The sequence below is a fragment of the Capricornis sumatraensis genome, chromosome X, assembly GCF_032405125.1.
Source record: "Capricornis sumatraensis isolate serow.1 chromosome X, serow.2, whole genome shotgun sequence".
In the NCBI taxonomy this organism is placed as follows: Eukaryota; Metazoa; Chordata; class Mammalia; order Artiodactyla; family Bovidae; genus Capricornis; species Capricornis sumatraensis.
The window spans coordinates 57,668,612-57,695,249 of NC_091092.1; the positions used below are offsets into that span (position 1 = coordinate 57,668,612).

General features: G+C 47.5%; 1 protein-coding gene across 6 annotated transcripts in view; it reads left to right on the forward strand.

Moving 5' to 3' along the window:
- Window positions 1-5,789: 5,789 nt before the first annotated feature.
- MAMLD1 (mastermind like domain containing 1) overlaps window positions 5,790-26,638 on the forward strand; it is a 55,959-nt gene continuing 35,110 nt past the window's right edge. For 3 of the 6 annotated variants that reach the window (XM_068962778.1, XM_068962781.1, XM_068962783.1), the window contains exons 1-6: window positions 5,790-5,885; window positions 7,745-7,764; window positions 12,863-12,867; window positions 16,458-16,500; window position 16,566; window positions 23,039-24,715. In XM_068962778.1, the coding sequence (XP_068818879.1) occupies window positions 5,790-5,885; window positions 7,745-7,764; window positions 12,863-12,867; window positions 16,458-16,500; window position 16,566; window positions 23,039-24,715 (1,842 nt within the window). The remainder of the gene's footprint in view (window positions 5,886-7,744; window positions 7,765-12,862; window positions 12,868-16,457; window positions 16,501-16,565; window positions 16,567-23,038; window positions 24,716-26,638) is intronic. The other 3 variants (XM_068962780.1, XM_068962782.1, XM_068962784.1) reach the window with 1 other exon arrangement.

Sequence of the window (26,638 nt, forward strand, 5' to 3'; positions counted from 1 at the left end):
ATTTTTGTCAAGACTCAGTTGGGTGTATTTATGTGGATCTATTTCCGGAATCTGTTCTGTTCCAGTAATCAATGTGTCTGTCCCTCTGCCAACACCACACTGTCTTGTTTAATGCAGTCATATAATAAGTCTTGAAACCGGGTAAGTTGATTCCTTCCACTTCATTCTTCTTTGTCAGAATTGTTTCATCTCTTCTCCTTCCCTTACATTTCCATAGAAATTTTAGAATAATTTTATCTATATCTACCAAAAATCATGCTGGGATTTTGATAGGAATTTGGTAAAGCTGTGTATCAATTTGAGAAAAATTGATATCTGTACAATGTTGAGTCTTTCATTCTGTAAACACAGAATATCCCTCTATTCATTTATAGCATCTTTGCTCTTTCATTAGTGTTTCATAGTTTTTAGTATACAATCCTGGATGTGATTTGCTTGATTTTCACTGTAGAAGTATTTGAGCAATAGTAAACTGTACCGTATTTTTAATCCCAGTTGCCCATGCATTCTTTGCTGGCACTTATAAGTGCAATTGATTTTTATATGTTGATCTTGTATTCTGAGTCCTTCCTGAACTTGCTTATTAGTTCCAGGATATACTTTGTAAATTTTGTTTAAGATTTCCATGTAGAAAATCATATCACCTACAAATAGAGATAGTTTTACTTCTAATATGTATGCCTTTCATATCATTCTCTTGCCTTAATGAACTAGCTACAACCTCCAGTACTGTCTCTGGTTTATTGTTTTTTGTTTTCTTGGAAATATATTTGATACACAACATGGTGTAAGTTTAAGATGTTCAACATAGTGATTTGATACGAGCAATGATGAGAGTAGTTATCCTTGCCGTGTCACCAAACTTGGAGGGAAAGCTTTCATCTGTAATTATTAAATGTGATGTTAGCTGTAGAAATATTGCAGATGCTTTTTGTCAAGCTGAGGAAGTTCCTCTCTAGTCCTGGTTTTCTGAGAGTTTTCATCATGAATAGGTGTTAAATTTCATGATGTGCTTCTTCTGCATCAAATAATATGATTGTATAACTATAACTGAATTTGTGGTTTTGAGACAATTGTAGATTTACATGCAGGTCTAAGAAATAATGCAAAGAGATCCCTTGTGCCCTCTTAACTAGCTTTGCCTAATGATGGCATCTTGCAAAGCTATATTACAACTGGGATGCCAACATGGGTATAGTCAAGGTACAGAACATGTCCATCTCCACATGAATCCCTCATTTTACCCATTGATGGACACATCCACTTCTCTTCCACACCAACCCCTTCCTTACTCCTTGGCAACATCTAATTAGTCCATTTCTATAGTTTCGTCATTTTAAGAACATTATATAAATGGAATCACACAGTGGCTAAGTTTGGGGGATTGCCTTTTTTTTCATTCAGCATAATTCTCTATAGACTCATCCAGGTCATTATCAACAGTCATGTCTTTTTATTGCTGAGTGGTATACCATGGTATGTAGGTACCAGTTTGTTTAATCATTTACCCATTGAAAGATTTCTGGGTTGTTTCTGGTTTGAGGCTATCTTGAGTAAAGCTACTATAAATGCTTGTTTGCCAATTTTTGTATGAATACAAGTCTTCATTCCTCTGGGATAAATACCTAGGAGTGCAAATCCTGGGCATGTAATAATTATATGTTCAGTTTTTAAGAAACTGCCAAAACAGTTTTCCAGAGTAGCTTTGCCATTTTTCATTCTCTCCAACAATGCATAAATAATCCAGTTTCTCTCATTTTTGCCAGTATTTGGTGTGTTTTTCAAACAAATAAAGGTGAAATTCAAATGAAAATTAGTGGCATTCGTTCATTCACAATGTACTATACCATCTCCTCTATTTAGATCCTGAACATTTACATCACCCAAAGTAAGCCTCATCTCTAGTAAGCAATTAGTCCCTGCCCTCAGTCCCTGTCAACCACCAATCTGCTTCCTGTCTCCATGAATGCAGCTATTCTGGATATTTTGTATAAATGACATCATATAATATGTGACCTTTGGTGACTGACTTGTTTCACATAGCAGGTTTTATCTATATACCAATAATTCATTCCTTTGTATGGCTGAATAAGTCAGTGTTAAGGACAAGGCAAATTTTGTTTATCTGTTTACACATTGATGGCCATTTGGGTTTTTTCCACCTTTTGATTATCATGAATAATGCTACTGTGAACATTTGTATGGAAATATTTGAATATCGATCTTCATTTCTTTGGGGTATATATGTAGGGATGGAATTGCAGGGTCTGATGGTAATTCCATGTTGTTACTTTTTTTGGAAGAACTGCCAAACTGCTTTCCCTAGCAGCTGTAATGTTTCAGTTCCCACCAGAAATGTATGAGTGTTCCAATTTCTCCACATTCTTGTCAACACTTGTTATTTCCTTTTTTTTATTATGCCATCCTACTCTGTAGGAAGTGGTATGTCATAGTTTTGATTTGCATTTCTCTAACATCTCTTGATACTGAGCATCTTTACATGTGCTTGTTGGCTGTTTTTAATATCATTTCAATATTAATTTTAATATCTATTTTTTATATTCCCTTCTTTGTTTGCTTTGGGTTTCTTCTCCTTTTTCTTGGTTCCTTAGGTGGAAACTTATAGATTTTAGACTTACCCTCATTTCTGTTATAACTGTAAATATCTCTCTCAGCACAGCTTTACTTGTGTTCCACAAATTTTGATGTAGTATATTTTCATTTTCATTTAGTTCAGTTTATTTTAAAAATTTCTCTTGAGACCTCCTCTTTGACTCCTGAGGTTTTTTTTTTTTTAAGTTTGTTGCTTAGTTTCCAAGTGTTTGGAGATTTTCCTGTTGTCATTTCTGTTTTTGTTTCCTAATCTGATTCCACTGTAGTCAGAGAAAATACCATATATTACTTCAACTCTTAAATTTTTGTGGATTGTTTCATAGTCCGAATGGTGTCTGTATTGGTATATATTTCTTGGATGCTTGAAAAGAATGTAAATTTTACTGTTTTCTTGATGGAGTGTTCTATAAACATCAATTAGATCTTATTAGATGGCAATGGTGTTGAGTTCTTTTATATCTTGCTGATTTTCTAATTGTTCTATCAGTTATTGAGAGAGGACATTGAAGTCTCCATTATGAATGTCAAATTTTCTATTTCTTCTTTCAGTTACTGTTAGTTTTGACCCATGTATCATGTAGCTGTGTTGTTTGGTGCATACACATTTAGAATTACTTTGTCTTCTTGGTAGACTGATCCTTTGCCCTTCTCTGTGCCTGGTCATTTTCTTTGTTCTGAAGTTATTTGATGTTACTAGAGCCACCCCTGCTCGTTTTTAAAAGTTTTTTCATCCTTTTACTTTCTACATGCCCATATCATTATATTTGAGGTGAGCATCTTGCAGACAGCATATGGTTGTGTTATGTTTGTTTTTTTTAATTGACTCTGTCAATGTCTCTTTTTAATTGCTGTATTTAGATCATTTTCACTTAATGTACTTATTGATGTTAGTGCTTAATTCTGCCAGTTTATTTTTAATTTCTGTTTGCTTTCTGTATTTGTCCCTACTTTCTTTTTCCTGTATTCCTGTGGGTGACTTGAAAATTTTTTAGAATTTCATTTGCTGATTCGTGTATGATGTTTCTGCATGTATGTTTCTAGATGCCATTTTTTTGGTGTTTCTTGGTACTACATCATATATACATAACTTATAAGGGTCTACTGATGTCAGCATTTTACCAGTTTGAGTGAAATATAGAAACCTTACCTCTCTTTCCACCCCTTTACCACTCTCCTCTGTTTATAATATAATTATGTTAAATATTTCTTCCACATACATTTAGAACTGCAGCACGCAATGTTATGTTTCTTCAGCTGCCAAATATAATTTAGAAAACTTTAAGGAAAAGGAAAGTCTATTCTATTCCCCCCCCCTTTTTTTTCTCTTTCCATGGTTCCTTTTTCCTCAGTGATGTCCAAAATGTCTTCTTTTATCACTTCCTTTCTGTTTAGAGAGCTCCCTTTAGCCATTCTCTTAGGAGAAGTCTGTTGTCGATGAATTCTTTTAGTTTTCGTTCATCTGAGAATATTTTGATTCCCCTTCCATAGCTGAAGTGTGATTTTCAGCACTCATTTAGATCTTCTGTTTCACTGGCTTTCTCTGACAATGCTCTGGCAGGGAAAGGGGTGCACTGTCTCATTTCTGCCAGGTAGCTATGGAAATTCAGATTCTCCACTTAGCCTTCGTGGTCACCAAGGAGGCTGGAGCTTCTCATTGCTGCTGGGCAGTGATGATAGTTTCAGCTCCCCACTGGGCTTCTGCTAATGCCACCCTGGGTGGGATGGGTAAGAGTGCCTCATTACTGTTCCCCATGTGACCTCTGCTGACATTGGAAGGGATGGGATGTGGACTCATGACCCTGTGGAAGGGCAAAGGTCCTGACTCTGTGCGGCCTCCTCTTAACACCACCCTGGCAGGAACAGGGGAGATGACTCATTTCTGTTCGGGGGGTGGAGTCTAGGCTCCCAACTGGCCTTTGCTGATGGGACTGGGTGGGACCACCCTTTTGTCTGTGGTGTTTAGCTGAAGAAGACTGGCTTTTGCATAAAAGTTTTCAGTCTTGGGAGACTGCCCCTTTTCTGGCCCTTTGAGTAAAGAGAGGAGACTTTTGCAGGAGCTGTTCTGTCTGTGTTCATTGGTACTTTGGGTTGTCTGCTTCTTCAGTCCCAGTCTGGGATCTACAAGGCAAAAAGAAAACCCAGAGAGCTTGCCACTGCGTCATTCCCTATGTCCCAAGGTCTTTATCCAGTTTGCTTTCTTCCCACCTTTCAGGGTCTTCTGGTGCCTTGTTTTATATATAAGACCCAGAGGTTTCAGTTGTCTGCAGTGGGGGAATGGGGAAAGTACGTCTGCACATTTCCAGAGCCAGATATGTGGACACGGAAATTTTAGACCTGTATTTGTCCTGCCAAGGAGATCTAGGGAAGGAGAGCTTCCCTCACACATGAATCTCTTTGGCAGAGCTCTAATTCCATGTTGACATCCTGAGAAACAAAAAGAAATAAAACAAAACACATCTGCTGTCCCTGGGTTTGCATGTGTTTGCTCGTCTGTCATAGAGGGCATCAGCTGGCAAGCCATGATCGTGATCACAGCCAGTTCGGTTACCTTTTTGTAAACCAGTGCACCAGAGTTTCGTGAGCCCCTTCCAACAGCCATTGCTTCCTTCCAGTGGTTGTCGGGTTATGACCTATTAGTCTGCTCACTTGGTTGGGTGCTCACAGGGGCAGAGTTGGCAGGTGCCCCTTCTATGGACCGAAGGCTTCAATAGAGCTGAAAGGGCAGTTAAGCCATCCCCTGATCCAACCACCTTGGTTTTCATATTAAAAAAAAAAAATTCCGTGTTAGAGAACAGAAGATCTCATGGTGTCCCACAGAAAAGCCTTCCCTGCCTTGAAGCCCAATGTTATTTAATCACATCGAGCTGTTCCTCCACCCATCCCTAAGCTCTCCAGAGACTGCCATCTCATCCCAGCCAACTGCCTACCAGAAGTTCCCCTCATCCCTGGAGGTGGGAAGGGCTCAGTGAGGGTGGTGGGGTGGAAAGAGAGACAAGAAAATTGCACATAGCTAACTCCACCCAAACCTGTCCTCAGAGTGCAAGTCTGTGATTCACGGGGTCAATGGTCTCATCTTTGTGTCTGAAAGACAGTGTACTTTTTGTCTCCCTAAGCCCTGTGTCTAGGTCGTTTGGGAAGCGCCTGGGAGAGTCAAGAATAAAATTGCAGGTCAAACAATGGATGACTGGAAAAGTCGACTTGTAGTCAAGAGCATGCTTCCCCATTTCGCCGTGGTGGGAAATCGTCAGGAGCCCAGAAAGCTCCAAGAATCGGTCAGACAATGGGCTATGGGGGGAGGGGGGCTTTAAATGTTTCTAACCTTAAACTTGAACGTAAGATGTGTTGTTGAAGTTCTCTGTGCAAACTTGGTGGCAAGGTACCAACCCCAAATGTAAAGAAACTGAAATGTAACCTAGAAAAGATCCAGGAGATGAGCTGACCCTGCCCCTTGTGAGTTTCAGGAAGAGCAGGAGAGTCCAAGGCTCCGTCTGGATTCCCAGTCCAGCTCTCTCTGCATACACTCCTTTAACTAGGAAGAGACGAAGGGTGAAAAGGGGAAAAAGTCTACTTTTTCTCTTAATGGAAGCCAGGAATTTGGGGATGTCAGGCACTGAATGTATTATATTAGCTTCCTAGTACCACTGAGAACAGGAAGCCAGTGAGTAGGGCACTGAAAGATACTCCCATTCGACTCTCTGGCCCTGATGTCCTTTTAAAAACTCAACTGACAAATTTCTGCTTGCCTCCCTCGGAACTCAGACATCATCCATGAGTGTGAAACTCAAAGTTAGGGATTCCAAAAGTAGTTTGGGAAGCCAGGATTCTAGAAAGGGACATGGGAGCCATTGGTTGGTTGACTGACAATAAAAGCCTGCAACCTCACTCACTAGTCTACCAAGTTAGCTTAGTTACTAGGAGGTGCTGCAAGCACAATGGCTGTTATCTCAGTGCATTAGGTCCACAAAGGAGTGGCTTGCTTAATCTCAGCAATTAATAGAGCAGAGAGGAAATGGTTCTTCTAGACCTGTGGGTCTGCTTCCTTCCTCTTCAGAGAAATGGGAGCTGGGGGCTTGGAGGTAATGTCATTTCACATAACTAGAGGGCCCAGTTTCTCCAATTCCAAGGGCAGTCTACCTTGAGTAAGTCAGTTTTCTATTTAGGTGAGAATTCTGATCTTTGCACAGATGTCAGGGAGTGAGGACATGGTTGAAATCTTTTTTCTCTTTTTTGACCTCGTTGTCTGCCGCTAAAAATATATTGAGAAGGTGGAATCTAGTTGAGACATTTACAAAACTTTGTTTACTGGACTTCCAGCTCAAAAAGGATACCGATCAGATGAGATGGCAGAGAGGGAGCAATTACTTACCCATATCCTGTCCTCCAAATTCCCAGCCGTCCCATCAGGCATCTTTCCAAATCAGTCTCCACCCTCCATCCTCATTACCCTTTCTAGCTCTTGCTTCTCTTTTATGGTCAAGAACTAAGTCTGTGAAGGAAAACCTCTTGGTGATAACATCCAGAGACCATGCTTAGTTTCAGTGGGTCTTGCAATTTCTTATTTGTTCCACACTTGTTTCCATCCCAAGGAGAAAAGATTGTGGTGGGGGTTGAAGGTGCAGGATCCTCTGCCTCTTACCCCATGAGCCCCACCACCCCTGTGTAAAGTCTGACTAGTTAAGTAACTGGTTTGGTTTTGACTGGTGTAGATCTGGATGCGGGATGTGTTCCTCCAAGAACATGTCCTCTGAGCGGCCACCCGCGCCCTCACTCTGGAGAAACAGCCTTGGCTCACACCATTTCTGGGCTTTGCTTCTCTTTCCAGGTGGCCTTTAGAGTCCTTTGTAAGCCTGGCCAAAAATGAACATGCATTGCTTTAGCATCACACCTTGGACTTGATCAAAATCAGCCCTTCTCCCTCCTCCACAACACCCCTTGTTCTGTGGCTCTGAGTGAGCTGGTTCCAAAAGCCCAAGCTGTCCGAGAAGACCAGGGACCTGCCTCAGTTGAGCAGATCCAAAAAAATAAGCCTCAGGCTCCAAAAGCAAGTCTCTCGGATAAGTCCTCTTGGCAATAAAAGCCACGTTCATCTTCCTGGAAGATGCCTGTGGCCTCTGAAGGGTCTGAAACTCAGGGAGCCCACTCTTCTTGGCTGTGCCTGATGGGTAAATGTGAAGCCTGGCCGAGCCAGGCACTGCTGATGTGGCCACCAGTAGCTGGGGCAGCTCTTGGTTTGAGCACAACTGACTTCTCTTGGCTGGTCAACTCCGGCAGCTTCAGTAAGGTAACCGGTACCCATGTGGAGCTCTGCCCTACAGGCCCCACATGCTGAGTAGTGCAGCAACCCCTTGATTGTGGACAGAGACAGTTTCAAAGCAAAATGGCCAGTCAGTTCACCATGAAACCTGCTGTCCAGGACCCAGAATGGAAGCAGCAAGAGGCAGTCCTTGGTGGGAGCAGAGCTGGTGCTTCTCAGGTGTGGCCTGGACTGGGGTCTTGGCTGTCTCCTGTGCTTGCTTTCCCTTGGATGTTTTCTAGTGTCCAGGGATGATACCCCGCAGCCCCATCCTGGGAAACTGTGTGCTTCTGGAAGCACGTCCCTAGCACCACCGTCTCTTCCTGCCAGCATCCTCAGTGGAGAAGGTCTGATGCAGACATCAGCTTACCTGGTTTTCTTCTCCTTTTCCAAGAAACAGACCAACAAAAAAACTAATTTCAAGTAAAGATCTGTTCATAAAATTATATCAGTCCCAAAGAAGAGTTCTTTTAAACAGCCCTGGGATCTCCCTGTGAATCATTGTGAGTTCCCATTCAGGAAAACATGCATCCGATGTGATGATTGCTTTTGGCTTAAGACCAGGGCTCAGGACACCTGATTCCAGCCTTGCTTCTGCTCCTAACTAGCTATGGGGCTTTGGCCATCCTTTGCCCACCCTGAGGACAAAGATTAAATTAACCAGGAGTAAGAATAGCCACTTTTATTTGAGAATTGACTAGGTGCCAGGCGCTTGCTAAGCATTCAGGGTGCCTTATCTCCTGTAATCCTGAGAATAACCCTGAGATAAAGAGGCTATCCCCAGGAAACTGAGACTCAGGTTAAGGAACTTGACAAAGTCACAGAGCTAAGACACAACAGAGCTCAGAGCCTGCTTTCTTCGCTGATGGCCTCTGCTGTCTCTTGGCTCTGAATCATGCTGAAAACCACAAAACCCTGAGTACATGTCAGGCGGGAGTAGTTATCATAAGAAAGCACAGCACCTTCTCAGCATTTGTTCATTCATTCAGCTGCCTGATTGCTTAATGACTCTTGTGTGATCTGGAGTTCTACCTTATGAACATTTGGGCATCCACTCAAGCTTGATAAGGCATCCAGTCCTGGCAGTGAGTGTATGGAGTTTTAACAGGAGGCAAAATGTTTGGCCCCTCTTTTTGAAGTTAAGATCTCCATCCATTCCTCCCCCAGCATGGTGAGTGGATTGATGACTAGCACGCAAATGTCTCAAATACTAGCATGCCAGGTGGGTGTGTTTTGGAGCTAGGGTGGAATTGGAACTCAGTTATCTCTGTCTCAGTCTACACCCCACCCAAAGTTGTAAAGATTCCCCAGCTCTGAGCAGCCATCTACTCCCTTCATAAGGCAGCTCCAGATGAAATGGAAGCTTTAAGGTATTAGACATGCAGTCAGAAAAGGAGAGGCATGCCATGCTCCTGGCTTGTCCTCTGTCCTCTGCATGTCCTCTTTCACTGTCTCCCAGAGTTTGCTCAAGCTCATGTCCACTGAGTTGGTGATGCCATCCAATCATCTCATCCTCTGTCATCCCCTTCTCCTTTTGCCTTCAATCTTTTCCAGCATAAGGGTCTTTTCCAGTGAGTCAGTTCTTCGCATCAGAGGGCCAAAATATTGTAGCTTCAGCTTCAGCATCAGTCCTTCCAATGAATATTCAGGGTGGATTTCTTTTAGGATTGACTCATTTGCTCTCCTTACTGTCCAAGGGACTCTTAAGAGTCCTCTCCAGCACCACAGTTTGAAAGCATTAATTCTTTGGTGCTCAGCCTTTTTTATTGTCCAGCTCTCACATCTGTACATGACTACTGGAAAAACTATAACTTTTTTTCCCACAGCCAGTCCCTCTTCATCAGGAAGCTTGCACAAGCCTCTTGTCCTCATCCATCAGAGGGCAGACAGAATGAAAACCGCAATCACAGAAAACTAACCAAACTGATCACATGAACCACAGCCTTGCCTAACTCAATGAAACTATGAGCCATGCCATTGTAGGGCCACCAAGACAGATGGGTCATGGTGGAGAGTTCTGACAAGACATGGTCCACTAGAGAAGGCAATGGCAAACCACTTCAGTATTCTTACCTTGAGAACCCCATGAACAATATGAAAAGGGGAGCTATATCAAGGGTCCCTATTTGGGTGGCCCCAAGTGCAGCCTGTTTTGTACCCATGGTATGACCTAAACCAACTGCTCACCCCTTCTTCTTCTCACCTCTAAATGCAAAGGCAGCTGAGGAAAGGGAAGAAAGGAGCCTTGTCTGTCTGTCTGCTTCAGATAAAGGAGGAGGGCCATTCACTTGCTGCTGTGCTAAGTTTGGGACTTTGTGCCCAGCAGCCCCGGAAGCACACCCTTTTATTTGCAAAAAGAGTAGTGAGGACTCAGTGAGGAGACACTGCATTTCATCCCCAGGCTCTGCCTGGCACTTTGTGTGAGTAAGTTCTTTAACTCCTGAAGCCAGAGGGCCCATCCTGCCAATTTTCTGGGGTCCTTCCTGTGCACCCAGCCCTGTGCTAGACACTGGGCTACAGCAGCTCCCAGCCAAGGGCAGATTTCTCAGGCTTCCTTCACTGGGAACAGATCTGTCCTCAGAAGCTGGGAGGAGAAGGGCATGCTCCTTCATAGACAGTAGTTTCTCTACTCTGGTGACACGCGGACCAAGATCTCCATTTCACCAGGGAGGAGACCGAGGGGCTTTCCCAGTATTATATGGGCAGTAGGTTGGAAACTCAGATCTCAAACCCAGGTGCTCTGACTCCAAAGCTCCTCTTCCTTGCCTGCTTCCCATTCCCCAGGTGGGAGTTAAGACAGACAGAGTCTTCCCCAGTCAGGCACAACTTGGGGTTCAGGCTGTAGCAGTGGACAGAACAGAGCCCTAGATTGCCTGGACAGTCCACTCCAGTGGCAGACGGCCCATAAACAGAGATAGAGTGGAGAGGCATCCTGACTTCATACTCATGGCTCCCTGGAATCTTCTGACTGGCATCACCAGCTGCCCAGCCTGGGAGCTAAGAGCCAGTATAATTAAAACCCCACAGGGAGGTAGGGACAGCCACCCGGGTCCTGGGCTAAGTGGTCAAAATAGCTGTCTTAGAAATCTGGAGAGACAGCCTGGTGTCCCCTGCTTCATGCAGGCTTCAGGCGTGGTGCCTGTGCGGCTCCAGCCCCAGGAGAAGGGAGCTTTCTGGACCTGGGGATTGGGGGCAGTCCAGGCATCAGCTCCTCGGGGAGGCAGCTGTCCCTGAGAGTTACTGGGATCCTGCATGGGACTCTGCCCTCTGTCTGTGTCAGATGACTGTGAACAAGGTATGGGTCTGAACTCAGTGTAAACCACACAGGTTATTACACTGTTAGCACTTTGAGAAAAAAAATGATCAGAGATGGGCATTGACTCAGAAGGGTGATGGGAGACAAGTGTCCTTCGAGCTCAGGGTGGTGCCACTCTGAGCGTTCTGGGTCACAGCCTACAGTGTGTGTGCGCCTTTCTATTTGGGGATTCCCTCCCATGGAGCACGCAGCTGTTTGCTTCCTTTCCTCCTGCCCCTCCTCCTGCAGGGAGGGCTGGACCCTGTTCCAAACCCAGGCAGAGGCCTTGCCTTCAGCCTGGGCCCTCATGAGGGCAGCACACTGCTGGCCTGGCAGGACACCACTGGGCTCTGCATCCGGGTCCTGCCTGGGTAGCACCGTCCAGCACAGCAGTGACCTAAAAATCCACCACAGTCCACTCTCAGGGGAGGCTCCTGGAAGGGGCAGGTCTACTTAGCAGCTGGCACTCACTGGCACTGCCTATTTCTGAACTTCCAGGAGCCCACACTGGCCATGGCTGCATTCCTCTCCAGCCCCTGCCCCCAGCTTTCTTGATGTCAGGCCTGAGGTGACAGGTGTCTGGAGCTTGAGCTCCCTGGGGTGGGGGCAGGATGGACAATGTTGGACCCCAGGTCAGGGAGACAGGAGAGCCCACTATGGTGTGTACAGGCTGGCATGGGGCAGCCCTGGTTCACAGGCCCCAGGCACATCAAACTCTGGGTTGGCCTGTGAAGGATGAAGCCTCTTACTTTCATTGAAAATCCCCAGCTGGAGAACTCAGCGTGGCTCAGATTGTGGAGATGCATGTCATAAGCTGCCCCTGGGGTGCCCAATTCTAGACCTGGGGACAGGAAGCATGAACTTCTAAGGCTTGGCCTACAGATTTTAATGTCTGCAGTTGACGTACAATAATTTGTCAAAACCCTGCCTCTGCCCCTTGGCCTTTCCTTTCTGCTCATCATCTCCCTCCTCCCCCCATCACCAGATCACCAAACTCCAAAGTAACAAAATTAGAAAGGCAGGCAGGAGCCCAGGGTGGGTTTGACTACCAAGGACCCAGACCCAAGACCCACATGTGGCTGGTGCCACCCCTCCCTCCCTCCTGCCCCGATCCCTCTGCACCAACCTGCCTTTGTCTGTGTCCCTCTGGGGCTGCGGGGCACATCCCTCTCCTGCTCCCCATCCAGAGCTCTTCTCCAGGCCCATTGCTCCCCAAGGCAGTCAGCTGGCAGGTGCTCTCATGACACTGAGACCTGACTCCATCCCCGACATACAGTGAATGCTCAGTGAGCCGTGGCTACCTTCCCTTTTGGCTAGAAGATCCCTTAGAGAGTCTCCAGGTCACCCTCTTTGTCGAACACAAGAGGCCCTGAACACAAAAAAGGCAAAGGGGTGTCCTTCATGGGGCCAGATAGTGAGTTCATCATAATTTCTGAAAAGTGCTTGCCTCTTGGCCTTGTGCTGGGAATAGAAGCGACCAGGGTCATTCGCAGGAAATCTTTTGTTCCGTGGCTTAATTCACATCTGCAGATGCCAGCTGAGCCCTGTCACAAGACTAGGCAGTCTGGGGGTACAGAGATGAGGAGGAAGCCCCAACCTTCCTTTCATGGAACCCACAGAGCACCTGCCAACAGATGGGCAGTAATAACAACTGTCATTAGTGAAGGTTAAACGTGGCATTTGAGACTACTGCATGCCTTACCCAGTTCAGAAATGGTCACCTAGCTTGTATGATGGTTGAAATCTTGAAACTTTTCAGCTCTGAAAATGTTGCCTGCTACTGTCTTGTGAATAGTAGGCCTATGTGTGCCCCTGCAGTGTGAGGAAGGCAATTTGGAAATACCCTTTGTGCCTTGGGGTAGATGCCTGTGTGGTAGGTCAGGGCTAGGCAAACTCCCACCCATGGATGAAATGTGGCCCGCAGCCTGTTTTTCTAAATAAAGTTTTATTGGCACAAGCCACACCCATTCATTAACATATTGTCCACTCTAGAGTTTCAGCAGGGAGTACATGACCTGCAAAGTCTAAGATAGTTACTCTTCGAGCCTTACAGAAAGTTTTATGGCCCCTAATCTAAATCACTGGGCTTTGGATCATTTTTCCCAAGGCCATAGTTTCCTCTCAGTCTATGCCACTTGAGGGACCATCACAGATTTTGACACCTCTCCAGGAGTTCTGCTTCCTCTCCTGAGCCACAGCTCTCCCATCACCATCCAGGCAGACCTTTTACAAATAGAGCTGGTCATTCCTTTGTGCAACCACCCCCGACAGTGGTTTCCCACTGCAAATATCTTCCCATCCACCCCCTTCCCAGGGTGGCAAAGCTCTCTGTGAGCCACAGGTGTCCCCCTGGCTCGCTATGCACCAAGTACACCGACCACCTGCCTGTCCCTGGAACATGCTGTGAGCTTCCCCCCAGGGCCTCTGTCCTCCTTCCTGGAGCATTCTGCACCCGTCCTCCTGAACACTCTGTCACATCACTCCCCTTCGGTCCTCTGAAGGATCTTTCTCTCACTGTTCTTGTTCTTGCTCTTTGTGTACCGTCTGTCCCACTTGAATTCCAGCTCCTTCGCAGTCTGGTTCCCCACTCCTCTACCCAGTGTGTGCTTATTCTGAGAGGGTCTCTGTTCTGGGTCCCCTAAACAGCCCTGCTTTGTACAGTTAGAAGCCTCCCTCTCTATAGTGAACAGATGCTCTGTGCCACTCTCTTTTTCTAGAGTAAGCTTGAGGCACTAAAGTTGTCTAGTGTTAGGGCTGCCTGCATGACACCGTCAGAAAATCTCAGCATTGTCTTGCCTCTTTTTCTTTCTCCTTTAAGTCAAGCCTTTGGACTTTAGAACAATGAACTTGGCCAATATAAAATATCTCCAGGAAGCCAGCCCCCAGACACCAACATCCAACGTCTGCTTTCTGAATATATGGCTTCAAAGAGCTAAGAGTACAGTAGCCGAGTGCTGTCTATCCTATGTTTTTAAGCCACATGACAGCTAAGGAACTTAAGAATGCCTTGCCCTTTCCTGTACTTAAATCTGACAAAATTACTTCATTGGCAGCGTTTTAACAAACAAAAATCTCTTGTGTTTTTGCCAATAATTCAGCTTCAGTTTTCCAAGTGAGAAAAGGGTAATTATGAGTGATGACAAGGAGACAGTTTTGAGGTTTCTGTTAATAACACATTCAGAATTGTTAACACTTTCAGTCTTCCCCTGGCCCAGTCAGTGCAGCTTCTTACAGTGAGGTGGACCAGAAAGGAAGCACTCTGTAGGAATGGTGCCCTAACCATCAGCACCCTGGCCACTACCTGTTAAAGCATCACCACCACCATTAGCACCTCCACCAACACCACCAACACCACCTCCACCAAACACCAACACCACCTCCACCTCCAAACACCAACACCACCTCATTTACCAGCACCAATACCACCTCCATCACCAACACCATCACATTCACACACACACAGAGGCAGGGGAAATTTTTCAGGCTGTCTGACATATTCTCTGGTGCCATAACAGACACTTCCACACACAGTGAAAGAAAAGAATAGTTTCAGGTTGTCATTATTCTCCATACGCAAAACTGCTCTTATTGCTGTGTGCCTTGGAACTCTGGAACATTAGCACATGTCTGCAGCCGCAAGTCAGTAAAGATTCATTAGGAGAAAGGCCAATACCTCTGAGTGCTACACCTTTAAGAAAGATAAGTTTGGATGAGAGATCTTCCACTTCATAAAAGCCTTTACTGAGGATTTCCTTCCAATGGCAAATTCTTGTTGCATTTATGATCTGGTTGACAAAAGTTAGCCTTGCACACAGCTGTTCAGGAATGCCGCCAGTGAGTAAGGGCAGATCTGCCTCGAACAGCAAATGCTGCTGAGTAACTGTGTTACAGACTATTTTAGGACCACCAAGAAAGTGTTTGCGTTTTCAAGAGGGGAAAGAGAGAGACTTATGTATTTGATATGAGCACCATGCCAGACCCTACGCTCACGTTCCATCTCTAAGCTCACGTGATTCTGATAACAGATTTGTGAGCGGCCTCACTCTCCCCATCTGGGTTGCAGAGGACTGCAGACATACCAGAGGCCACAGACTTGTACACTCAAAAAAGCTTAATTTTATGCTCTATGAATTTTGCCTCATTTTGAGAAAAAGAGGACCTGAATCATTTCACCGTGTATACTTATAATAAATCATCACATTGTGTGCTTTTAAAAAATTCAAATTGTACAACCTTAAGAATTAGAATTTTATTGTCACGCATACCTCAATAAATCTGGGAAAAAAAAGAGGACCTAAAGAACGTGGAGGGTCTGTGCAGTGACCTGAAGCTTGTCATCCCATGTTCCCTCCCAGCCTCTGGTTTTATGACATCAGAGCTGAAACAGCCTGACTCGAAGATCTCTTCATTGGACTGCATACATCTGCAGGCAGTTTGTGTATTTTAGAGCCAGGAGTTGGTGCCCAGCCACTAAAATGTGCTTATTTGGTAAGCATGTGACCTCCAGAATACACCGATGAGTCAGGTGTCTCTGGATTCTTCCCATGCCTACACAGCTGCTGAGTTTCCCATGCAGGAAAATTCCTTCCTGCCATGGTCTAAAACCTGTCTCCATCTTATCTAGCCCATTGTCGGGGCAGAGGCAGAAGTGAAGTCCCCTTCTGCTTAAGCTTCAAGACCTGCCTTCAACCCTTACAAAAACAGGGACGTAGTATTGTTCTTTCAACCTTCTCTTCCTGTAACAGCTTCCATTCCCACAGAAGCAGAGGTCTGCACCTGGGTGCAGGGCAGGAGGTTACTGTTCAATCCCCAACTGTTTTTCTGTTCCCCCATTAAAATTACTGTTTCCTCAGACATGGTGGGAGAGCTGGCAGCCTTCCTGGTAACTGGCAACTGGTAGGACTCTAATAAAACGTGTAAGTAAGCACAGTTCATTTGACTGAGATTGCAACTAATGCAGACCTGCTACTCTCAGTATCAACATGACTAGTCCACACACACACACACACACACACACACACACACACACACACACACTGTGTTCCAGTCGTTCCTTGTTGAGAAGGCATGGAGAGATATTTGGGGCAGAACCATAATTTGACCCCAGCTGGACTGGGGCCAGTTGTGCTTTCTTGAAGAGGGTCTGGAATTGGAAGTGTTGTACAAGTCCTGCCCATGGCAAGGACACTTATGCACCATCAGACTTTCCTTGGCCTATCTGTACCCCAAGGAGAAAGGACCTCTTAGGTGGGGGAGAAGATAATTTATCTTTTCTCTGCAGGAGCAGTCCAGGTAGAAAGTCATAACATCAACTTACCAAAGCTGGGACCTGTTCACTTTGTGGATGGGGAACCTGAGGCTCAGAGTGGGGTAGGGATCTAGGAGAGTTCGCACCACATGGTACTGAGAAGCAGAGCCCAGGGAGAAGTGAGAAAACTGGGCTTAAGTGAACTCTGAGGGCTCTTCTGCCCTCCTCACATATAGAAACCCATGTCTGCCCAGTGGCCCTGGTGGCCTCCAACCTCAGCTCTGCCCTTCCCTTTCCCCTTCCCTGCTTGTTTCTGGGCACACCAGCCTAATTCAGGTGAAATGCAGATGACAATTGTTAACCTGAGTCCTTCACAGGCAGAGTCATCCAGGCTGGGACAGAGCCCTTGCCTCTGACCTTCAGCTTCTAGTCTGGCTCCACAGGCAGCACCTGCTCGATCTCTAGACCAACCTTGTCAAATCCATCCTGGTACTCAAAAACGACTCCATCTTTCTCTTCTCCCCCAAGTAGTCATCTTTTTCCCCTGATGATGCTACTTGGGGAGGTGTTTGGAGGAATCCAGGGCAGGGTTTTTTCCAGTGGAAAGAGTTTCTCTGGGAGTCAGAGAAACTGAACTGGTCCATGGGCATATCCCTTCCTGGCTCTGTGCCTCATGAACCCTCATGTGAAAGGGAGGGGGTTGGCCAGGCATTAAGGGCCCAGCAGTCCTGACAGTGTAGGAGTGCAAGGCTCAGACTCGAGAAACACTTGGTCAATGATGGACTATTTGGAGGCTTCTTAGGGGGTGGTACAGGATGAATTATAAGCCCCTTAAATCCATATGCCTCTGTGAGTTTGAGGCCATTCTTAGAACTATCAATTTTTCCACCTGGTATGCCTACACTACAGAAAGGGAGAACACAGTTCTAGAAAATTCCCACCTGTGGGGGCTGCTGTTCAGATCACTCAGGTTGGGATGGCTGAGGGCTGCAGAAAGGGTGGTGGAGCCCAGAGTGGTGGGTGGTGTCAAGCAGCACCACTGGCTGTCAGGTCAGTGTCATCAGTGCCAGGCTGCTCATCTCCTTCCACTCTCAGCCCCATGTCCGGATCCTAGAGGATGTGACTTCATTTGCCAGAGAGCAACCCGAGGCCCACACTGGAGGGCGCTGTGGCAGCCTGGGGACCAGGGCCTGGGGATTGACATCAGCGACAATGAATGCTTCTGATGTGTATTCCTCAAAGATACTGTGAGGCACCCAGGGCAAGCAAACTGTGTACTCATTCTGCAGAAGAAATCGAGGCTTAGAGAGGGGGAGTGACTTGCCCATAGTCACACAGTAGATGGAGGTGGTAGGATTTCCATCAGGTCTGCTGGTGCCACTCCAGTGCTCCCTCCTCCATCAACCCCAGCCTGCCTCTGCCAAGCATGAAGCCTGTCAGCTCAGGGCAAGCCCGGGTGAGATTCTGGCTCCAAACCACCTCTTAGCAGAGATTCATTCCTGAGACAAACTGACTCCTCTAGAAGCCAGTCAGCATTCAGGATTCCCTGCCATTCCCATCCACCCCAGGATTCTCCACAGCCTCAGGTCTTTACAGTTCTGAAAAGTCTTTCTGCTGAAAGTCCTGTTTGTGCTACAAAAATGTCAGTTTTAGTTTGCGGGGATTTAGTGCAGCTTCTCTCTCTTCCTGCTAACCCTGTCCTGGTCCTGCCGCATCGTCCCTTATTCTATTCTGGGGCTGCCTCGCCCAGGCCCCACCATGTCGTCTCTGTTCTGAGCAAGTCTACTGGGGAACACTCTTGTCTCGGAGGCCTTGAAATCCAAGCTCGTTGGCCAGTGTGAGGTTCCTGGCAACTCACTGGAAGCATATGAAACAGCACGTGGAAGGTGTTGACGGTGGGTGGGTAGTCTTGTGAGAAAGCGAGCCTGAGAGAAGCAAAAGCAGACTAGCCTGGCTGAGCCGCAGGGGGCGCTAGTGAGGGAGGAAGGGGAGACTGCACCACCACAGGTGATTTCCAGCTTTGTGATGCTTTTGCTCAGGGCCTCTGGAGGGAAAAAAAAGGTCTCTCTTGGACATGTACACCCTCCTGCATTCTTAGCCAAAACGGATAGTGAATATTTTTGCTGGCCTTTTGTAGGTGTTCCTGTTAAACCACCAGCTAGAATGTCCAAAATTAAGTGTTTATAGCAGCCTGCCAGACTTCTTGGAATTATATATATATATATATGAAAAAATAATATATACATATATATGAAATATTCTTTCTTCTATTTATGCCTGTTTTCTGAGCCCAGACTGTACTCTTATAACCTAGACCATTTTCCAAGATTTTGTTGCCTTTTTTTTTTCCATTCCAGACTAAAATGTAGAAAGGGAAGAATTGCCATATGTCATTGTTCAGACAGAACAGAAATAATGTTGACTTCAGAGCTGAAGTTGGCCCCTCTCAGAAGGGTTGTCTTTGTTTTCTCATTATTTAGGGGGCGTGGAAGGCATCACATGCTTTAAAATGCATTTTAATGAATGTTTATCAGGTCGTGAGGATCACATTGGTGGCTTTGTCTACCCGATTATGAAATGGGACTCTGCTGGTCCTGGTGGATGGAGATAAAGTCATTCCTTTCTAAAAGATGCCAGGGCACCATCCCTCACTTGCCCTCCCCCTTCCACACCACAGGCCTCCTGAGGTCTAGTGCTAGTGTTAGCCCCTAGCTAGCTGTGGACCATGAGCAGATCATAACCCATTCTGTTTCATGTAAACAGGGAAGGTTGAGATGTGGTCTCTGGCAATCCTGCAGGTGGCTACTGATTCCCTTATTGTTAAAAAAATAAAGCCCTCCCAGTGAGAGGGCAGGGTCATGGGTAGTACAAGGCCCACCTGGGGGAAGTAGGGGCTGCCTGGGTACTGGGCCCACAGCTTGCTGTATGGAGTCCACAAAGACTGGAAAATGGCCAACAGGTAAAGCTGTTTAGAAGGGTTTGGAAGTTTGGTGGGGACCTGCTGCCCCCAACATGACGCTGAGAAGGGAAGTCGTTCCAGGGTAGCAAGCTCTCTGTGGCACTTGATCAGAAGTGTGGCCACCCATTTCAGTCAAGCACCCCAGCCCAGACAGGCTGACCTCAGTGGCAGCAGCACCCAGGTGCCCAGGTGACCCAGCCATGATGTCAGCGTGGCACCAGCAGCAGGGAAAGCTAGGCCGATTTCTCGCAATAGAGATGAGTAAGCAGTCATGGGATCCTGATGGAGGAGACACTGAACTTGCAATAGATCGTCACGCCTCCCAGAGGCCTGGTGAAAGCAGATGCTGGTGTAGCCTGGCTGAGTACGTCTGTCCACACAGCCAACTTCCTTCAGCTTATTTAGGCTTGGCTGGGGATCTGGCTGTCGAGCCAGGGTGCTTTAGGCCAACCATTGAAAGCTCTCCCTATAAAATCTGAAAATGCAAAGCTGCAGCCACTAGCAAAGTGGAACTGAGTGGGGAGTAGTGGCTTGGCAGCACTCAGTGAGTGTCTGAAAAGTTGGGGCACATACTCTCATTTCAGTGCCATTGGGTCCCACTATTAACTTTAGCATCTGTTGGTTGTGGCCTACCTTCCCTACCTCTTGCTCCTTTAATACCAAAAGGACAATGGCCAACCCACAGTTAAATGAAAGACCTTGAAACCCACAGTGTGAGCCAGGAAGTCCAGGCTCTTGCAACTCACAGCCCCTGCCCTCCCTACTTTCCTTCCCATCCCCCCAACCCCATCCTTCCTCAACCTGATCCTATGCAGACTTCCCTGGCATTCAACTTCCGTTGATTCCAAGACATTAAGAGCATCATGTTGGGCATAGCTATTGCCAGCTCAGACTCCCAGCAGGGGATCCTATGTAAAGCCCACACTGAGTCATTCCTTACTGATCCATTTTAGACATTTCTATTTTCGATATATTGGATTTCTTTTTAACTCTTCAGGCAAAAATAAAAGAGACCAAATTTCAGTCTGAAACACGGTAACTTGTCTGCAGCCCTTAACTTATTGAATGAACGGCCAGGAAGACACGAAACAGCTCTCTGGGTGCTAGGTCATTTGCGTTCATTGGCCATGCATTCATTCAGCTGCTATTTACTGAGCACCTGCCATGGGTCACGTCCATAGTAAGCACTCGTGGGTCGGAGGGGGCCCGCTGAGTGGAGGGCCTCTCGTGTGCCTCCTGCAGCCCACCCCAGCCCCTTCCCACCCACCCCTGCTAGTCAGGCCTCAGTAATCTGGTGGCAGAGCTACCCCCAAAAGTGTCTTTGTTGGGATTGCAGACTTCTTAAGAAGAAAGGCAGAGAAGTAAGCAAGTCCCCTCTCTCAGAGAGGGGGAGCCCGCCCTGCAGGGATGGGGTGGTTGGCATCCTGCTGTGGGGGAATGAAGACTGGGTCCAGAGGTAGCTGAACGGTGGATGCAGGCCCTGCATCTGCAGGCGCCCCTGGGGCCCTCTGGCCATGCTGCCCATCCCTGGGTCTCAGGGCCCCCATCTTCAAAGGACAGGGTTGAATTCCCAGAGCACTTCCATATCTGCCCTCTGTAATGCCAGCCAGCAATTAATGAGGGTCCACTAGACGTCAGAGATTGTGTCCCATTTCCCATAGTAGTCTGAGCAGCATCATGAGATGAGAACTAAAAGGACACTGATTATACAAACAAACTCAGGACTCAGAGATTCTGTGTTAAGGCCAATGCATAGTCATGTCTGCCTTGAAACCAGGGCTCTAGGCCATCCTGCCCCACCCATGCTCTAGGCCAGTGGTTATTAACTTGGCAGTCCACTGAGAATCAGCCAGGGAGCTGTGACAGAGTTTGGTGGCCTGGGCCCCAGCCCGGAGGAGACAGTGGTGGTAGAGCCAGGAAGCTGGGGGTTTTGAGGTGAATCCGATGGGCAGCAAGGCCCTGGATGTGCAGCCCCAGGGGACCTCTTTTGAGTCCACTCTGCTGTGAGAGTCATAACCACTGTCACGCTAGCAGGTGGCCCACACACACACGCCTTGGCCCTCCAGTGAGCCAAATGTGAGGGCATGTCGCAGGACCATCACTGGATGCCCCACTGAGCCTGCCAAGTCAGAAAGAGGTTTCTTCATGGGAAAGAGCTTCAGGGGAAATGGAGCTGCGAGAGCGTTGGCGTTTAGGTGGTTCCCACAGAATCCTGTGCTCCACCCCCTTCACTTTCACATGCAGGTCATGGTCACTTACAGGTCAGCTGTGGATGACCGTATGAGCCTTAAATGAGTAAGAAATACGGCATTACTAAGTGCTTTGCTGTATTCCTGGAGGCTAGACTTTTATAAATGGTAGGCAGCTCCCCCAAGTGCACATCACAGACTAGGGCCATTCCCTGTTGCTTCCTATTGCCCCAACCTGATGATGCATCTGTGCACAGGCATTTCTTATTTAGATAGCTGCATATCTGGGGGGAGGGATTACAGTAAAAGTGTTAGTCACTCAGTTGTGTCCAACTCTTTGTGACCCCATGGACTGCAGCCCGCCAGGCTTCTCTGTCCATGGGATTCTCCAGGAGAATACTGGAGTGGGTAGCCATTTCCTTCTCCAGGGGATCGTCCCGATCAAGGAGTTGAACCCACATCTCCTGCATTGCAGGCAGATTCTTTACCGTCTGAGCCACCTGGGAAGCTTTATACATTTGAGGGGGGGATTGCAAGTCATTCCCATTAAAAACGATCGATATTTTAAAAAATACAGAGAATAGACTAAATGGAGTTGCCAGTCACCCTCGAGAGATGAGCACTCCACAGAGTTGCATGCACGTTTTTCCAGTGTGTGTCCTTGGAAATGTTTGTGTATGCATGTGTACAGATGCACGGAGCCTTGCTACAGTGACTGTTTTGCACGTTGTTATTCTCCAAAGAGTGTCTCTCAGACAGCTGCCCAAAAGAACATGCCAGGTCTACTTCATTCCTCCAAAGCCTGTGCTGTAGCCAGTTTTCTCACAGGAGCCTGATGCATGTAACCAAAGACAGGGAAACAACCTAAAAATGTTTAGTATGTATGTTCAATGTGTAACTCATGGTTTGATTTTTAAAAATCAGGCTATCCGTAAACAGGTGTAAATTGCAACTTGCTTAGCAATTTCTTCTTTGCCCTCCAACGTCTGCCCAAAAACTCCTCCAAAGGGGCAGAGAAAATCCTGTGAGTGACTTTCTGTACTGTTTGGTGCAGACAGCATAATGCTTCATTTGAAATCTAACAAGATAGGCTAAATGAAACAGCAACAGAAAAGCATCATGGTTCTAAAAATAGACTGTATTATATAGTTTGCACAACTCTTTCTAAAACTGTTACAGAGACAGCATAATGCTTTATCTGAAATCCAGCAAGATAGGCTAAATGAAACAACAACAAAAAAGCATCATGGTTCTAAAAATAGACTATATTGTATAGTTTTCACAACTGTAAGTCTTGAAACTGACACATCTGTTTTATCTTGTAAGTTTCCTGTCCAATAGCATTAATGTGCCAAGCCTTTATAAACACTCTCTCTCTCTCTTTCTTTCTTTCTTTCTTTCTTTCTCTCCTCTTCCCTCTGTCTCCTCTTTTCTCTTCCAGGCACAGGGAACCACTAAGCGGAGACAGGAAGGAGAAGATTTCCAGCTTTCAGGCATGGGCGACGAAGGTTACCCTAATCAAATCAAGAGACCATGCCTTGAAGATGTCACCCTTTCAATGGGCCCGGGTGCCCATCCCAGCACAGCCTGTGCACAGCTGCAAGTTCCTGCGTTACCCATGAACCCTAGTTCTGCAGCAATGGCAGCCCCTGGCCATCCGTTACTACTGGACAATAGCCCCAGGAATGGCAGCGTCATGGGCCCACCATTTGCAGGGCCACCAACAGCAGAAATGGGAGTGAAAGGCCCCTCTATTCCTTACTATGACAAAACCAACAGCGCACCGGCTGTGGATCAGGAACTTCAAGATCTGCTGGAGGAGCTCACAGAAATTCAAGAAACTTCTCAGAGTGAGCTCGATCTTGAGAAAATCCTGGGGACCAAGCCGGAAGAACCGCTGGCCTTACACCACCACCCACCGGCAACCTTAGGCGCGACGGCCAAGCCCACGGTTCAGATGCCACGCTTGGAGAGCCTCAGTTCCGGCAAGGACTTTGCTTCCAGTTGCAGCCAGGTCACTGGGGTGTCACTTCAGATCCCACCCTCCTCTGCGGGGCTCAGCTATGCAATTACGCCTGCCAGTAAGCAGATGGCCTCCCCAAGTTCCTCGACTGTGCAGGCCAAGAATCAGGCCCAGGTGACACTCTCAGCTGCCCTACCGCCACTCCCAGTGTCTCAGTGGCATCATGCCCACCAGCTGAAAGCGCTGGCGGCCAGCAAGCAGGGCTCCAGTAAGAAGCAGCTGGGCCCCACCACCAGTTGGTCTGCCCTGCCTCCTTCTGGCCTCTCCCCACCTTACCAGCCAGTGCCCGTGGTCTCACCACAGCCGCTGTCGCCCTTCAGCCCTCAGGGGCTCATGGTGTCCTGTGTGTCATCGAACAGCCTGCCGGGGAGCACCCTCCAGGGCTCTCCCAATGCCTTACTGTCCAGCCTGGCGCCCAGCAGCAGCACTGTCCTTGGGCCGGCCAGGCCCTACATGCCGGAGAAGTTCCCTAGCCCCACGCTCCAGCAGCCACCACCATTTAGCACGCAGACCTCCATCCTTGCCAACCTGGTGTCCTCTTCCATCAAACACCCTCAGGGGCACCTGATGTCTGCTCTGCCCACCAGCAACACGGGGCCCTTAACCCCCTATCGCCCAGAGACACTGTCTAGCCCAGGCCTGCCCCAGCAGTCCTTCACTGCACAGTGCCCCCTGATTCAGGGCCTCACCACCTCCACTCATCCGCTCTGCCAGCCGCAGCCACCAGCCAGTGCTATCTACAAGCCCAAAACCCTGAGCATGATCATGCAGCAGGGCCTGACCAGCCCCAGCCCGGGAGCCTCAGAGCCCTTTCCTTTTGGCCACACCAAGCCCTTGTCACATTTCATCTCTGAGCCAGGCCCCCAGAAGATGCCGTCAGTGCCCACCACAGCTCGGCAGCCTGCCTTGCTGCACTACCTGCAGCAGCCCACACCACCACCGGCCTCTTCTGCCACGGCCTCGTCCACGGCCACCTTGCAACTGCAGCAGCAGCCGGATCTTTCTTCATTCCTCCTGCAGCATGTGACACAGCAACCACAGCGCTTTCAGCGGTCTCTGGCCTCGGGGGATTCCATGCCTTCTCTGCCCAGACAGGTAAGCCGATCTCATCTCTGGTTTTGTCCCTTGGTTTTGGAAATAAGAACTGTGTTTCATGCTATTGAGAGCTGGCTTTGGAGGCAAATTCAGGCTCTAGCTCTTTAGAGACTGGGCTTGACTCTGGAAAAGTCTGTTTAAGTTGGGTTATTCTGCACAGTCAAAGCACAATATAAAGAGGGCAAGGTTATGGTGTCACTTTCTGTGCAGGTCACTTAGCTTCCCTGGGAGAAAACTGCACCCAGAGGTGCTGCCAGGGGAAGGAACCAGGGCAGACAGGTCAGAATTGCACAGATTCACTTCTCCTGAACTGGGCCATGAGGCACATTCCCTCACTCAGGACCAGTGAAAGCTTCATAGGATGCAAGGAAATTGCTCTAAGCACTTAAATCTTGTCCTTGCTGGCATAAAGTTGCAAACCGGGCCTTCTAGAAGTGCCACAGCAAATGTCTGCTGGGCAGTGTGCTGTTTCTTGACCCCTGCACCAGATGCTGAGGCAGGTCCTAAATGAAAAGGTCGGAGATGTGTCAAGTAGTTATTCTCACATCCCCATTTTACAGATGAAGAAACTGAGGCTCAGAGCATTGAAACGACTTGCCCAGAGTCACACAGTTAGCAAGGAGCCAAGCAGGAACTTGAAGGCAGGTGGTCTTGCCCCAGAGCCCATGCTTTTCTCAATACCCCTGTGACTTCTCTTTCTTCTCCTGCAATCTTTTCAATCACTCGCTTCACCTACTTCTCACCAGGTGATATCTATCACAGTTTCCATTTTTCATGCTCTGATCCTTGTCTGTATTAGTTATCTATGGCCAGGTAACAAATTGGCCTGAAACCACCACTTTTAAGCAGCACACATGGACTATTTAATACTTCACAGTTTCTGTGGGCTGGGGATCTTGGCACAGCTTAGCAGGCCTTCTGGCCCCATGTCTCTCACAAGGCTGTGGTCATCTCAGGGCTCAACTGGGGAGGACTGGCTTCAAAACTCACTGCTGTGGTTGTTGGCAGGAAATAGTTCCTTACGGGTTATTGGACTGAGGCCTCTGTTCTTCATGAGCTGTTGGCCCGAGGCCTCCCTCGGTTCCTTGCCTCATGGGCCTCTTCACAGAGCTTCTCCTAACATGATAGCCAGTTTCATCAGAGTGAGCAAGAGAGAATATGCCAGCAAGAGAGAATATGCGAGCTAGAGAGGTTGAGGGGAGGTTGCCAGTGAGTCAAAAGCCCCAGTCTGTATAACCTAGTTTGGAAAGTGACATTGCATCACATGTGCAGCATTCTGTTCACTAGACTTGAGCATGAAGTGGTGAATACTAGTGGGGGATCACAGGGTAGTGAGGGTACCAGGAGGCAGGGATTGGTCAGTGGGAGCCACATCAGGTGTCTCCCTGCACCGGCTCCTGTCTTCATGCTTCTTCTTTACCATTGCTCTCTTGATCTTTGTTCAAACTCAGTTTGCCCAATAAACCATCTTAAACTTGTTGCCCCAATAAACCATCCATTTCTCTAAGTATAACCTTCCTATAAGACAGACCTGATCATGTTCACACTTGCTCAGAAAATTCTGGAGGCCCATCAGCTGGCTCCATCTATCTCCTTAGACCAGTGTCCTTCGGGTCTTTAAGTGCTTACAGCTCCTGGCTCACGCTGCGTTCTTGGCCTTGACTCCCACCATTGCCTGTGTCTAGCCTTCCCTGCCCACCTTTCCTTTCCTGTCCCATTCTTACAGCTCCTAAGGCTCAGGCACCGTTCCCCCTGCAAGAAAGCTTTCCGCAAGCTTTCCCCCAGGACTTCGGTCTCTCACCCTGCCTGTTTCTTCTGTAGAAAAGCTGAGGAGGTGGCCATAAAGTGATAGGCTTGGGTATGGAGCAGTGCGAGGGATACTCCTGGGGAAGACTGACCTCTTTTCTGAGGGCTCTGGGTGAC